The 14,412-nt window shown below is 40.0% G+C and overlaps 1 protein-coding gene across 2 annotated transcripts in view; it reads right to left on the minus strand.

Annotated features, from left to right (window-relative positions):
• Window positions 1-14,412, minus strand: part of Bmp2k (BMP2 inducible kinase) — a 97,023-nt gene that overhangs the window by 56,155 nt on the left and 26,456 nt on the right. For both annotated transcript variants that reach the window (XM_057771038.1, XM_057771037.1), the window contains exons 2-5: window positions 13,134-13,252; window positions 9,961-10,066; window positions 3,802-3,944; window positions 2,318-2,439 (exon numbers count right to left, since the gene is read on the minus strand). In XM_057771038.1, coding sequence (XP_057627021.1) covers window positions 2,318-2,439; window positions 3,802-3,944; window positions 9,961-10,066; window positions 13,134-13,252 — 490 coding nt within the window. The remainder of the gene's footprint in view (window positions 1-2,317; window positions 2,440-3,801; window positions 3,945-9,960; window positions 10,067-13,133; window positions 13,253-14,412) is intronic.

The following is a 14,412-nucleotide window of genomic DNA, read 5'->3' on the forward strand; positions in this document are numbered from 1 at the left end:
ATAATTGTTAGTATACGCAGTTGTACACAGTAGTAAATGTTTTGAGGTTTCATAATTTTCTTGAAAGTTATCTATTACAACTCAATTATACACATTATATATGCTTCTAACATGACTACAACCTAAGCTCTTTGGAATTAGAAATCACTATAAATAAATACTCACGACCAAAAAAAAAAAGGAAAAAGAAATCTATTAGGAACAGAAATTTTAAATCAAGTAGTGCTCAAATCTCACTGAAGATTCATAATAATATAAATGGACCACCTCTATGACAGTGAGATTCGGTTTTAGTATTTATACATTATTTTACAAGAAGAATCTTAAATCACAACATTCTAATACCTTACTTCTCCCAAATTACACTAACTGGTGAAGATGGTCTGAATGATACTATTACAGAGGAACCAGAATATAAACCGGATAATGGCAAGGCTTCTATCATTGTATCCCGTCACCAAAACCAGGGTTTGGCCCTGAATAAATACTTGTTAACTCAACAGACCATCAACTCTTCAGTTCAGCCACAAAGGATACGAATTCTTAGTGAGTTTACATGCCATATTACAATCATCACAAAAATTTAACTGAGCATCCCACAATGCAACAAATTAAATGTCTAGCAGACCAGAGATACTGGAGACCTCAAGCAGCCACTAGAAATCTTCATTCACAAGATGTTTTAATTATGTGGATGTACATGGATCCCAACAGGCTAACCTGCAAAGCTTCTGCTCTTGTGGTTCTCCAGGACATTTGTGCTTGCTATGGGCTTGTTCTTATAGAAGCTAATGCAATGGTTCTAGGCTGTTTTCTGAATGAAACACATAGTCCAAAGTACCTGTCACTGCTTTACAGTCTATATGACTGCATCCCACAAGTGGGTCAGTCTCCAGTTCTCTTGGAACAGCTTCCTTGCCCAAACCCTGAGAATCAGTGAGGATGCAATAAGGAGACTACTTAGAAATGCCTATCCTGACGAACCGCTGTCCTCTATGTCCTATCATGATGGACTGCTGTCCTCTATGTCCTATCCTGATGGACCGCTGTCCTCTATGTCCTATCCTGATGGACTGCTGTCCTCTGTGTCCTATCCTGATGGACCGCTGTCCTCTGTGTCCTATCCTGATGGACTGCTGTCCTCTGTGTCCTATCCTGATGGACTGCTGTCCTCTCTGTGTCCTATTCTGATGGACTGATGTCCTCTCTGTGTCCTATCCTGATGGACTGCTGTCCTCTCTGTGTCCTATCCTGATGGACCGCTGTCCTCTCTGTGTCCTATCCTGATGGACCGCTGTCCTCTGTGTGTCCTATCCTGATGGACCGCTGTCCTCTCTGTGTCCTATCCTGATGGACCGCTGTCCTCTGTGTGTCCTATCCTGATGGACCGCTGTCCTCTCTGTGTCCTATCCTGATGGACCGCTGTCCTCTCTGTGTCCTATCCTGATGGACCGCTGTCCTCTCTGTGTCCTATCCTGATGGACTGCTGTCCTCTGTGTGTCCTATCCTGATGGACCGCTGTCCTCTGTGTCATTTCAGTGCTCTAAGACAAACTGCTAGTTGTACTTTCTGGAACTAAAATGCAGCAAAGTTAGGTTCTCACAGTAGCCTGGCAACCACAGAAAGCACAGGATTGAGAAACAAAAAGCTGTGTGACATTACCCAAGAAAGCTTTGCAATATGACGCTAAAGAAAGAGTGACTTCGTACAGTCTGAGCACTTACACTTTCACACAAGGACATATGATACTCGCTGGCAACAACAGCTAACATGTCTCGAGCTCTTTACTCTTGTAAATGCACCACTGCCCTGTCTTGGTAAAGACAAAGACACTACACTGGACTCACAATCACTTAAGGAACTGGAGAGATGACTCATGGTTAAAACTGTTCTTGCAGAAGACCAGTGTTCAGTTCCCAGCACCAACTATTCAGAGAACCCAAGGCACTCTTCTGACCTCCACAGATACTACACACACATGTGGTACACGAATATATACACAGGCCAAACATTCATATTCATATAAGAATAAATCTTTTTAACTCAAATTGCTTAAAACTCTCTTAATGGGTCTATTAACTACTACCACTTATTTTATAAGTTTCATTATTAATCTGTTTAACACATAGACAAAAAATTTCATTCATGGTATTCACTGACTGTCTATTAGATTGTCTAGTCACATACTAATCATTTCTATTATAAAGGAATCTACAAATGGAATCTTGTAAAATGTGTATTAATGTAGCTAGCTGGCTACAGACTCAAGTTAATCAAAATACCTACGATACAAAATGCAATAAAGGTAAGCACTTACTTTTTAATTTCTTCTTCTACTACATTAACTCCATCTTTTTGAGGATTGAGAAACTTATTAGTGGCACTGCCAAAGTCACAAAGCACATAATTTCCGGCATCATTTAGCAAAATATTTTCTACCTTAAGGAAAGAAAGTCAATTGATTACTATTTTCAAAGTAAAAATTGTCTTTTTTTAACCTGTATTCATCAGGTGCCTGGTGTACATATATACACACATACATGTATGTATATACAGACATAAGACACCTCAAACAAAGGCAATTAACCAGAACTCAGAGACTGAGCCAAAAGGCCAGAGGTTTAATGAAAATGGCCAACCCTAACCTCCTAACTTCTCTATATGAACAACTAGTGAAGGCCAAGATCTTCTTTGAGTATATCTACATCTTTCTCTATTCCTAAGACTTCCGCCTACCTGGAGACAAGGAGTAATAGAAAATATTTAAATTCCATTTCGGTTTGGTTTCTATAGGTTGAGTATTCACATGCAAAATGCTTAAGACCAGAAGTGTTGCTGATTTGGGATTATTTTTTATACTGGGTGGGGAGGGTAGAAATTCAAGAATAAGAATAAATTTCATTCACATTCCATTAATACCTTATACATTAAATCTGACAGTAATTTTATACAATTAACTGCAATCTGAAACAAGTGATCAGGTGCAGAATTTCACACTGATGGCACCACCATATCAAGTCTCAATAAAGCTAAGACAGTGAGCCTTTTCAAATGTACACTTTCTGATAAAGAAGCTTAGCCTATACCACCATTTTTATTTAAAATTCCTACAGTGAAAAAAGAAATTTAAATTTATAGTCTAACTTGGAGATCAGAGTTAAAATAACTAAAACAAAGTACAAATACTCCAATATCTTGAATTCGACAATGCCAATTCAGAGAAAGTCCCATCTGCTGCTTACTCAGTGCTTACGTCATTGGACAATTTGCTTAGCCACTCCCCTCTCTGGTTATTTTACCAGAAAACAGGGAAGATAATAGTTACTATGACAGGTTAGAATAGCCAAAGTACTCAGAACACGGTCTGGAATATATTACGGACCAAATAAATATTATGGCAATATCTTTTATTTACCTACTTATTTTCATTACTGAAATGCTAATAAAGTTTATTTCAGGCTTTCATGATTATCAACAACCAAAATTGTAAATGACATTGGTTATTTTTGTTTATCATAAGATATAAAATTGTATTGAATCAGTCAAAACAGTCATTCACTTCTTTACTAAACAACCAAGAGCCTCTGCTACATGCCATGCACTGTCCTAAGAGCTTGGCTACATAACACACACACACACAAACCAACACCAAAGGCCTCATGACCCGTATCCCCTAGTGGGAAGAGCAGACAAAACACAATGAAACTACACAGGATCTTTGGGAGGGTACAGGAGCAGGGAGAGAAAGAAAGAAACACTCTAAATTCTAGGTGCAGAACAAAAGTGTCTCACGGTCCTTACCTTCAGATCCCGGTGGATTATGGGAGTCTTACACTGATGCAACCTCGCAACAGCTTCACAGGTGTTACAGAAGATCTGTAAGACTTCTGATTCAGTGAAGCCCGTCTGCAGCTTCTTGTTCATCTGATTCACTACCTGCCCAGCTGAGCAAAGATACAACTCTGAGGATACATTATGATAACGTCCGCCAGAAACAAAGACTCAAAGTGCCCTTCCAGCACTAGCTCAGACCTCCCCCAGGATGCTTACACCTACTAAGCTGACATGTGACACATGTCTCAGAAATAAGAGTGCCGTAAAAAGGCAGCATCTTGCTAATACTATTTGCCATTTTTTTAAACATTTAACCATTTCTGAAATTGAAGTTTTCCTTATGATTAATGATGTATATATCTGAAGCAATAATCAACACTGTTTTGTACTGGGTAAAGTATGATAAACAAAAATAAGATTTCTAGTATCATAGAATATAGTGTCTCGAGATAAAAAATGACACAGCCATGACTATAATTCATAACATTCCATAGTAAGAATGAGAGAACTCACATAAGAAACTTGAATTTAGACTGAGGGAAGGATGGAAAGAAAGGGGAGCAGATCAATTTAGGCTGAGACAGAATAATCACTAATTAACAAAGCCAAAGAGAACCTGTGGGTAATGAACGTTATGTTCAAACTTCTCTGTTAGGTAGGGATTTGCTGACGACAGTAACTGATAAAAAGCTGCTGCTGATTTGGCTGAGGAGGCACAGAAAGATGAGGTGTAACTGACGCACTTCAGACACCAGCAGTCACATTGCATACTTAATTCTTGGAAGTCAAAGAGAACTATAGATCTGACTGTCAAAAACGCTGCCTTGATTATAAGATAAGGGGATCTAAAAAGGCCACTAAAGCTTTATTCCTGATAATAACTAATAGGGCTGGGAGAAAGAGAATCAATAATCCTGCCCAGCTGTGGACTATGCATGCCGCTGACCTGCCAGATAAGACAGCTGCCTGCAACAGTGGCATTACTGTGAAAGGGTAACAAGCTGCTTTCTGCCTGGATCTGAGGCCTGCTCCACAGGAGGGAATCGTGTTACTGCCAGGCTGAGCTCCAACTCAAGATCCTCCTCACCGTGGCCTCTTTAGCATATCCCACCAGTATGAGCTGACACATCAACCATATTCCTGATACTACGAACCTAGTCAAAAGCTCATGGCTGTGGAGCTCACAGACACAGACAGAGGGTTTGTTGCTCCGGGGACAGGTTGTCAAACTGCCTTCTAGACATTTATGTTTGTACCCAGGGACAATGCTCTTCTCAGCCTTGGCCAGAGAAGCTTTTTCTTTCAATGCAGTAGTTAAAGCAGTGACTCCAGGTCAGGAGTCTATAAACAGAGCAAGCTTCATGAGGCCCCAGACCTCCAAGGAGTTACTGCTGGGGGAGAGGCGGCCATGTTCTTCAGTGGTAGCCAACAGTCGGCAGGCTACCCATGCTAGAACAAATAATCTCCAACCCGTGCTCTTGCAACTACCCCCAGATTAACTAAGTGGGTCATTCATGTGAGTGTGTGTTCACATCCATATGAGAAGCAGATTCACTGGGAAAAGGGGAGATAGAGAGCTCAGGCACTTCTGCAGGACTTGCTTCTATCTGCATAAGAAAATCTACCCAGGAAAGCCTACTAGAGCCAACAAGAGCAAGAAAGAGAGGAAGTAAAAGTACTCCAACCAGTCACAGTTACCAAACAGTCATGTGAACAGGCTCTGACAAATCAGCAGTGACGCCCTGCCAGGCTCGGCCCACAGCAGCTGATGGGCAGATCCACAAGCAATCAAAAGCAACTGTTGCTTTATGCTACCAAATTTTCAAGTGTTTTATTTTCAAGTAAAAGCTAGTAGAAATAGAACTTAGAAGAATTAATACAAAGCAGCTTCTAAAATGAACTTAGAAAGACACAAATGGCCATAACTGTTCATATTCTATTTTTAAAACAATAGAAATACATTCAAAATAACCATATTGATGTCCAGAAATCTCTATCTCTTTAACTCAGTGGTTCTCAACCTTCTTAATGCCGCAACCCTTTAGCATAGTTCCTCATGTTGTGGTGACCTCCTAAGCATAAAAATTATTTTCATTGCTACTTCATAACTGTAATTTTCCTACTGTTATGAATCATATATAAATATCTGCTATGCAGGATATCTAACATATGACCTTGTGAAGGAGTCACTCAGTCCAAGGCGGTTATGACCCACAAGTTGAGAAGCACTCTCTTAAGTGATGTATGAGAAAACTAGCAAGCAACACCAAAACATGAACTGGGAGGCGAAAGGCAACCGCACTGCAGAGAAAGTGGCATCGAGAACCCCGAAGCATGGAGCGGGTCTCGCTCAGGTTACCTAGCACATTCTTCTACTTCCCACTGAGGCTCAGCCCTACTTAATCAGTGTGAGCTGTGTGTGTTACACAAGGAACTTCTACAAAAGAAGGAAGGGGACAGAATTCCTTCTCCCATTCTCTGCTCCTCCAAAACACTCCTCCCCCATGAGAAAAAGAATGTATCTATTTGATTCATATGACCAAAAAGAAAAAAAAAAAGAAAAACTCTGCTCAGGCCTCTGAATTCATTTTCCTAAGATAAAACTGCCAATCTAGAGGGTACATTCTGATCTGTGATACACACAGCAAACTTCTCGCATAAGGGAGACTGAGTAACAAAGCAGAAGAATCTGGGAGCAGTTAGAATAAAAGGGAAAATACTTTAAATGTTTAATTTTTTTAACTTAAAAAAAAGATTTATACCTAAAATAAGAGCAACAGGTATTTTATTGAAAAATATCAAAAGAATGCTATAAATTAAAATAATAAAGCAAAAGTACAAAAATCCTATAGAAAACCATCATTTACACATACTTAAGGAAGCTTCCAACAAAAGCAAAAACTGAAAGAAAAAAACTGAAAAGATAACCAGAAGAACAATCACCACAGGAAGACAAACATCCATTTCAAACAAGTTTCAGAAAGAAGACAATAGAAAAAGCTTGGTGTCTTACAAAAAGAATATAAAACCTAGTTGGGAGGTGGTGCATGCCTTTAATTCCAAAACATGGGGGCAGAGGCAGGCCAGTCTCTGAGTTCAAAGCCAGCCTGGTTTACAGAGCAAGTTCCAGGACAGTCAGGGCTACACAGAGAAACCCTGTCTCAAAAAAATAAAATATCCAAAACTGACATAAATGAAGTATACAAATTATAAGATTTTAATACACTGGAGATAAATGCAAAGCTATCTGATAGTGTCCATGCAGAAAATGGATCTCATAAAAAAAAATCAATCATCATACTAGTAGAGAGAAAAAGAAACAATGCAATGCCTGCATCAGTATTACTTCTATGCTAGAATCTTTTTTCTAACAAAATTAACAATCAAATGTGAGCACAAAATAAAGCCATGTTTGTCTATGGCCATTCCCCGCCCTGAATGTGCCCAATTTCAACTGACCTCAAAAGCTAAGCAGTATCAAAGCTGATTAGTACTTGAAAGGGAAAATAAAGGCATATTTACAAACTGAAGATCTCAAAAATATTTCCACCCATAAACTCATATCAAAAAGCTTAAAAGAAATTAATTAGTCCAAGAGCGAGGAGATGCAGTCCAGAGGTGGTCCACTTGAGAGCCATCCATCCGGCCCTGGGCTCACTCTCACACCTAACCATGGGGAGGGGAATAAAAAGGAGTCAAAGATAGAGGAAATCAAGAACTCCCAAGGGACATCTAAACCCTGTCTAAAATCAGCCAGGAGAATGTAACCTCTGTGAAGAGTGCTTCCGAGAGGGAGAAAAATGAAACTCACACAAGTGTTACCATGTTTAAGCTTGCCACACAGACTCGAATTTCTATTGAGGAAGATGGGCAAAAAAATAACACACCTGAAGAAATTAGGCAAGTGAAAAAGTGGACAATTACTAACTCCAGGAAAATCTTACTGTACCAGAGAACATGTAACTGTGCACTACTGCACGCCACCCTTGTGGATGGTGAATCACATGGCGAAAACACAGACTTCGTCCGAAAGCTAAGCATAGGCAACACTGGAGCACAGCAATGCTTCTCACAAGAGCCTGCCCCTACCAGGATCCATACTACACTGGCTCCCTCAGTTCCCTCATTCCACGCCTCCACATGCTAAGAACACCAACCACCACTTACAAGACAACCTAGACGTACAGAGGGAGAATCTGAGAAGCAACATCTCGTGCATCTTAAATCACTCTCAGGAGAGAGACGGCATCAACAGGCTGTCAATCAACCCATGGCTGAACAGACTACACTGGGCTTCTGCTGCTGCTGCGGCTGCTGCTGCTTGGTTTGGGACAGTTTCAGAGAGTCTCACTATGTAGCCATGGATGGCCTAGAACCCTCCCTATAGACCAGGCTGGCCTCAAACTTACAGAGTTGCATCTGCCCTGCCTCCCTAGTGATGGGATTAAAGGCATGCACCACCACACCAGCTATTGGGCTTTTTGAGCCATGTCACAAAATACTTTGCTTTTTTTTTTTTTTTAGTTGATTGTTATTTTGTGAGTCTTTTGACTTCAGGTGTACATATGCACTGCATGCCTGTTGGTGCCTGTGGGGGCCCTAAGAGGGTGTTAGAGGCCTGAAACTGGAGCCACAGGTAGTTGTGAACCAACACATGGGTGCTGGGAACAGAACCCAGGTCTTCTGCAAGTGCAGTCAGTGCTCTTAACCACTAAGCTATTTCTCCAGCCCTACATAAAACACTTTTGATTCAAAAATTCCTATGAAACAAATCTTGCTGATTCAAACACTAGATAAGCATTTCTATTTTTACAAAACCAAGTAAAGACACCATGTTTGTAGAGAATGGACTAAGTGCCCTTCTCTTCTCCATTAGGACATTTAGGAGTCAGGAACAGTTTATATTTGCTATTACTACTAAGGCATGCTATGCAAGTAAACATTTATTTATCATGTTAGGTCTAAATAAACATTTTCTGATAAAAATGAATTTTTTAAAAATGTAAGGAGTATATATTAAAACGCTGCAGGTTTTATGGGGATGGAGAGATGGCTGCTCTTCCAAAGGACCTAGGTTTAATTCCCAGCACCCACATGACAGCTTACAACTGTCTACAACTCCAGCTCCAGAGAATTCGACACCCTCATACAGACATACACATAGACAAAACACCAATGAACAGAAAATAAAAATAAATCACTTTTTTAAAAAAATTCAGGCTCTCTAACTTGAAAGAAAGGAGAATTCAGGAGTTCATGGGCAGCCTGGGCTATATGAAGTCCTGTCTCAAAAAGAGAAAACCAAACAGCGACTGAAGAGACAGCTCAGCTGGGAAGGTGTTCGCCATGCAAGGATGAGGACCTCAGCTGGATCCCCAGAGCACAGGCAGAAAAGCGAGTGTGGCAGCAGGTACCTATAACAATGCTGGAGAGGAAGAAACGGTGGGTCACTGCCAGGAAGCTCAGCCGACTCAAAGAGCTCTAGATGCCACTGAGATACCCTGTCTCATAAACAACATATTGCCAGCAGAACAGCTCAGTGGGTAAAGGCCCTGGCCATCAAGTCTGACGACCTGAGTTTGATCCCCAGGACCCACGTGGCAGAGAACGACTCTCAGACGTGACCCTGTGACTTCCTGTTTGTGTGTATGTGTGCCCTGACTCACAAACTCCAGCACACATACACACACACACAAAAAAAAAAAATCCTAAAATCTTCTACACCTGGATACTCACACAACACCTGGACACTCACACTAAAAAAACTAGCATGCGCTGCCTAAGTGTGACAGATTTAGTGTTTACAGTACATCTTACAATATTAATTCTTAGTAGATTACAAAAAACATATACAGACAACAAGAAGTATAAGTTAACTTGCTTAGATTTCTTATTTTGAACCCAATGATCATTTTGCTTAATCCTCCATCTGCAGGTTCCAGTCATACTATAAATTATGATTAGGTTTTAAATAAGTTTTTAGAGCATACGTAATTAAGTTATTAAAGCTGAAATTGCAATAAAGCATCTAAAACAAGGTAGCACCTGCACTGGGAGAAACCACATCCCTAGCGCTCTATGAAAGGGTCCCTTTTTAGTACACTACAAATGAAGACAGACACTTACCTCGGCAATACTCCATTAGAATAAGCACTTCCCACACATTGTCACTAATGGAATTGACAGCACAGTCCAAATAACCAACAATATTTTTGTGGCCAGATAGTTCCTTCTGTGAAAAATAAATGAAATCTTTAAAACTAGGAAATATAAACCTTAAACTTCTACAAGCAAAGGTTGTAAGCCTAAATAAGTAGACTTGATAAATTTCTAAAAGTAAGAATAAGACATGAGAATATTATATTTCAGCCAGTAATTTCTATGGTGAATTTTTCATTGGAAGATTCAACGCATATGTGACAGTCATTATCCAAGATAAACAACCTATAACCATTTTTTTACAAGCTCAATCGATCAAGTGATAAAAGCAATACTCTTTCCAAGGGCTGGCCACACAGCTCAGCCAGTAAGACACTTATCACTAAGCTGAAGACTTGATTTCAGTACCCAGAACCAACCTGGTGGAAGGAGGAAACCAAGCCCGCAAGCTGCCCTGACCTCCACTCATGCCACCCCCAATAGATCCACAGAAATAAATCTAATTTAAAAAAATAATCTCCCTGAGCTAGCAATGGTGGCACAGGCCTTTAATCCCAGCACTCAGGAGGCAGAAGCAAGTGGATCTCTGTGAGTTCAAGGCCAATCTGATCTACAACAGCTAGTTCCAGGACAGGCTCCAAAGCTACAGAGAAACCCTGGCTAGAAAAAAACAAAACAAAACAAACTTCCAAGATAAGTGCATAATATAGTCCTCTAAAATTGAAGAATAAAGTATTAGAACTCTAATTATATCTATCTAAAATAAAGGAATTAAGTTCTAATGTTAGCTACTTTCATGTTTTCCCAAGCAACTCATGGGAACGTGTACTTTTCACTAAATCTAAAACAGGAAGAAGTGGCCAGAAAACATGTGGGAAAAAGAGCCACAGATTAAAGATAACACTAATGATGTGTTCAAGAAATAACAAAATGCAAGATCTAAAAAAGTTTCCTCCTTTAACAAAATGGTCATCAGCATAGAATGAGGCTATAAACCAGGCTGGAGACATCTCAGGGGTAACTGCTGCTTAGCACATGTGAAGATCCAGGAAGGGGCCACAACTATCTTCAATGAATTTATAAGTACTGTCATTAATAATATACCTAGTTTCAACTGTGCAAAGTAGTTTGTGATGGGGACTACCACATGTAAAACATGTTAAATCATACAGTGGAAAGGAGGTCGCAAAATAAATGGGTAGACAAATAAATAAATAATAATAATAATAATAAAACAAGCAGCACTCCACAACTCCACAGCTCCACAGGCCTCATCACCCTACAACGCCTTGTTCAATGGGGATCTGACTGCCGACAGACATCACTTCACACGTCTCATAGCTACACAAACACTGCCAAGCAGAAGATTATGGCAGAGGACTACATCATCTAGGCTCGAGTTAAAAAATTCAATCTAGACTTTGCCATTATGTTCAAGTAATTCTTTTTCAAACTTTTGGCTAATATCTTTACTTTTGAAAGGTCTCAAAGCATCTCTAAACTAGATAAGGAATAGAAACAGTAGGAATTCAAAGAATCAGATCACAGAAATATCCTTATGTTTGAGGTGTTGATAAAGACATTGATATAAATGAGAAATTCCCCTCAGCAGTAAGCTATGTGGGACGGGCATTAAGAGTTCTCCTTAGTAGTCAGCCTTGTAGAACAGGCATTAAGAGTTCTCCTTAGTAGTCAGTTACGTGGGACGGGAATTAAGAGTCCCCCTCAGCGGTCAGCTATGTGGGATGGGAATTAAGAGTCCCCCTCAGCGGTCAGCTATGTGGGACAGGCATTAAGACCCACTGCCAGGAATAACATTCATGGTTCAGTTGCTGAACAACAGACTGGCTGTTTCTTAGAAGTTTTTGAAAAGAAACCTAGGTATATAACCAGAAAAAAAAAAAAAAAAAGAAACTGAGGACTCAAAGACAGTAACACACATGTGCACAGCAGTTAGCTAGTCACAGAAGCCAAAAAAGTAGAGACAGTCTAAGTATCTATCAGTTTTTCTCCATGAACAGATAAAACTGTAGTGTTCACAGAATATCATTTGGTGACAGAAAAGACAGTAAACATGGATGAACACTACAATGTCTAGGAACCTCCAAGGCATTGGGGGAAGTAAAAAGGAAAAACCCATTGTACAACTGCCTTTACAGAAGGAAATTAACAGGAAAATGGGTAGGGTCTTTTTAGGGGTTATGAAAAGGTTTTGAAACTGCACAGAGGTGAAGGCGCAAGTCATAAACAATCCCACACCAGTTTGGAATTGTGATTAATAGGGTGGTATTTATTTAAAGGGGAATAAACTTACAGATCACCGTCCCAGACAACAGCCCTCTGCGCACGCAATTAGGAAGAAGTCTAGTCGCTGGAACCGGAGCAAAAAGTAAAGAGAGCGGAGAAAAGTAGCCGCTTTTTTTAAAGGAAAAGAGACCACGCCCCAATGGGCTGGTATCTCGACGGCTATTGGTTGGAGGAGCAAAAGGACCTCCCACAACACAGAGGTAGTGAATATACAGGATTATGAATGTGCTAACTAAATTAATTGATTTTCTATTATCTGAAGTCAAGCTAAGAAATATGCACGTGCATGCAGGTGTGCACAGGTAAAACCTGCAACGGAAAGGGGAGGAGCGGCGAGAAGCAGAAGGCCCGGAGAGCTCTGAATGCGGAAAAAGGATGTGTCGCTTCAAGATCATGCTGTACTGTTTACTCGGTTACTGATTTTCTGCTAGTCTATCAAGATACCTTTCCTCTGCCTAGTATTTAGTAATACTTCCCTTGCTGAGGGACAACTGACCTAACAATGCAGGAAAAGCAGGTAACACTGTCAGATAGATAAACTTGATGTTTAAATTGTGTAATTCTGTGGACTGTTCTATCCTCCCAATACCCCACACTCAATGAATTTGAAAGGAGAGAGCATGCTGCTTGGGAGCCCACACTGAGAAGGCAAGGAAAGGGGGGCCATTGCATTCTGTCTCAGCTGAATGCAATCAACTACCAATTCCCACATAATAATTCAACTGAATGATTTTTCAAGTTTAGATAAACTGATAATGTCTAAAAATCTGGGACTATTGTAACATAAAACAAAAAGAAACGCGCCATATTTCTAAAATGAACTTTTCTCTCACCATAATTGTGATTTCCCTTTTACAAATGTTGAGGTCAGGTGTGTTATTGACATACATTCGCTTCAGTGCACATCGGATCCCACCGTGAGTCCGCACCAGGAAAACAGTTGAGAATCCACCTACAAGAGGAAGCACCAATTATTTTAAAACAATCACAGACTATCATCAAAATTATATACTATAATTTTTACTGGGAGTGGTAGTACACGCTTTAATCTTAGCACTCTGGAGGCAGAGGCAAGCAGGTCTGTCAGTTCAAGGCCAGCCTGGTCTACGGAGTGAGTTCCAGGACAGCCATGCATACACACACACACACACACACACACTCACTCACATACACACACTCATACATATACCATCATTTATATATAGCAGAGGAAAATAGTCGAGGACTATATTTAAGACAAAAATAAGTAGAGCAAGCAGTTTATTGATTAAGAGCCAAGCGCTGCTATTTCCTGTGTCAATCAAAAACAGCACTTTCAGAACCATATGATTCTCAAACAAATCTGCTTCTATTTTAAAAGACATACAAAATCTCACTTTCCCACAGAAATACTTGTGATGAGATAAGCACACACGTCCTCATACACCTAGCTTGACAGTACTCGTCATCACCCAGCCATCTTCATGACAGTGCACAGCTATTTAATACTCAATATAGCTGAGCTGGGACAGTCGGACCCTCCTCCAATTACAGGGATGAGGTCACCATATTTTAAGTTAATCATGGGATCTCACTTTGCTTATTAGCACCTGACTTTAGGATGAATACTGACCAGCTCTTACTCATGGGTGTAAGTTAGATAAAGTCTACTGGGATTGCAGGAATGGTTTTCCTGCCCAAATGAAAGTGTGTGGTAGAGAAGGCCCCATTCTTCTTTCCTACTTCTGTGTAAGATGATGCTTAGGCATGATGTCGACAGATAACCTATGCCATGGTAATCAGAAAGAAAAGTCTCAGAACACTGAGAGTGAGCTAGTGAATCAGCCACCTTCCCTCCAAACCTCTAGTGAAATGCTAAGTGCTTTTATCTACACCTTTACAGTGTATGAGAAAATACTTCACCTGATTTAAAATCAATCATTTCCGTCATATCTAAGATAAGATTCTCACATTAAATTATTAAGACTCAATTTTGATATAAAACATTCTATAGTTTATGTTTTTATGGCATATCAATTTTGTTAATACTACAAAGGCATGATTGGTAAATTAGTGCTATAGTTGGAAAATATGAGACAAGGGTATTATGAGACACTGTAGACTCTTTCAAAA

Source organism: Chionomys nivalis, chromosome 6 (genome assembly GCF_950005125.1).
Source record: "Chionomys nivalis chromosome 6, mChiNiv1.1, whole genome shotgun sequence".
Taxonomy (NCBI): Eukaryota; Metazoa; Chordata; class Mammalia; order Rodentia; family Cricetidae; genus Chionomys; species Chionomys nivalis.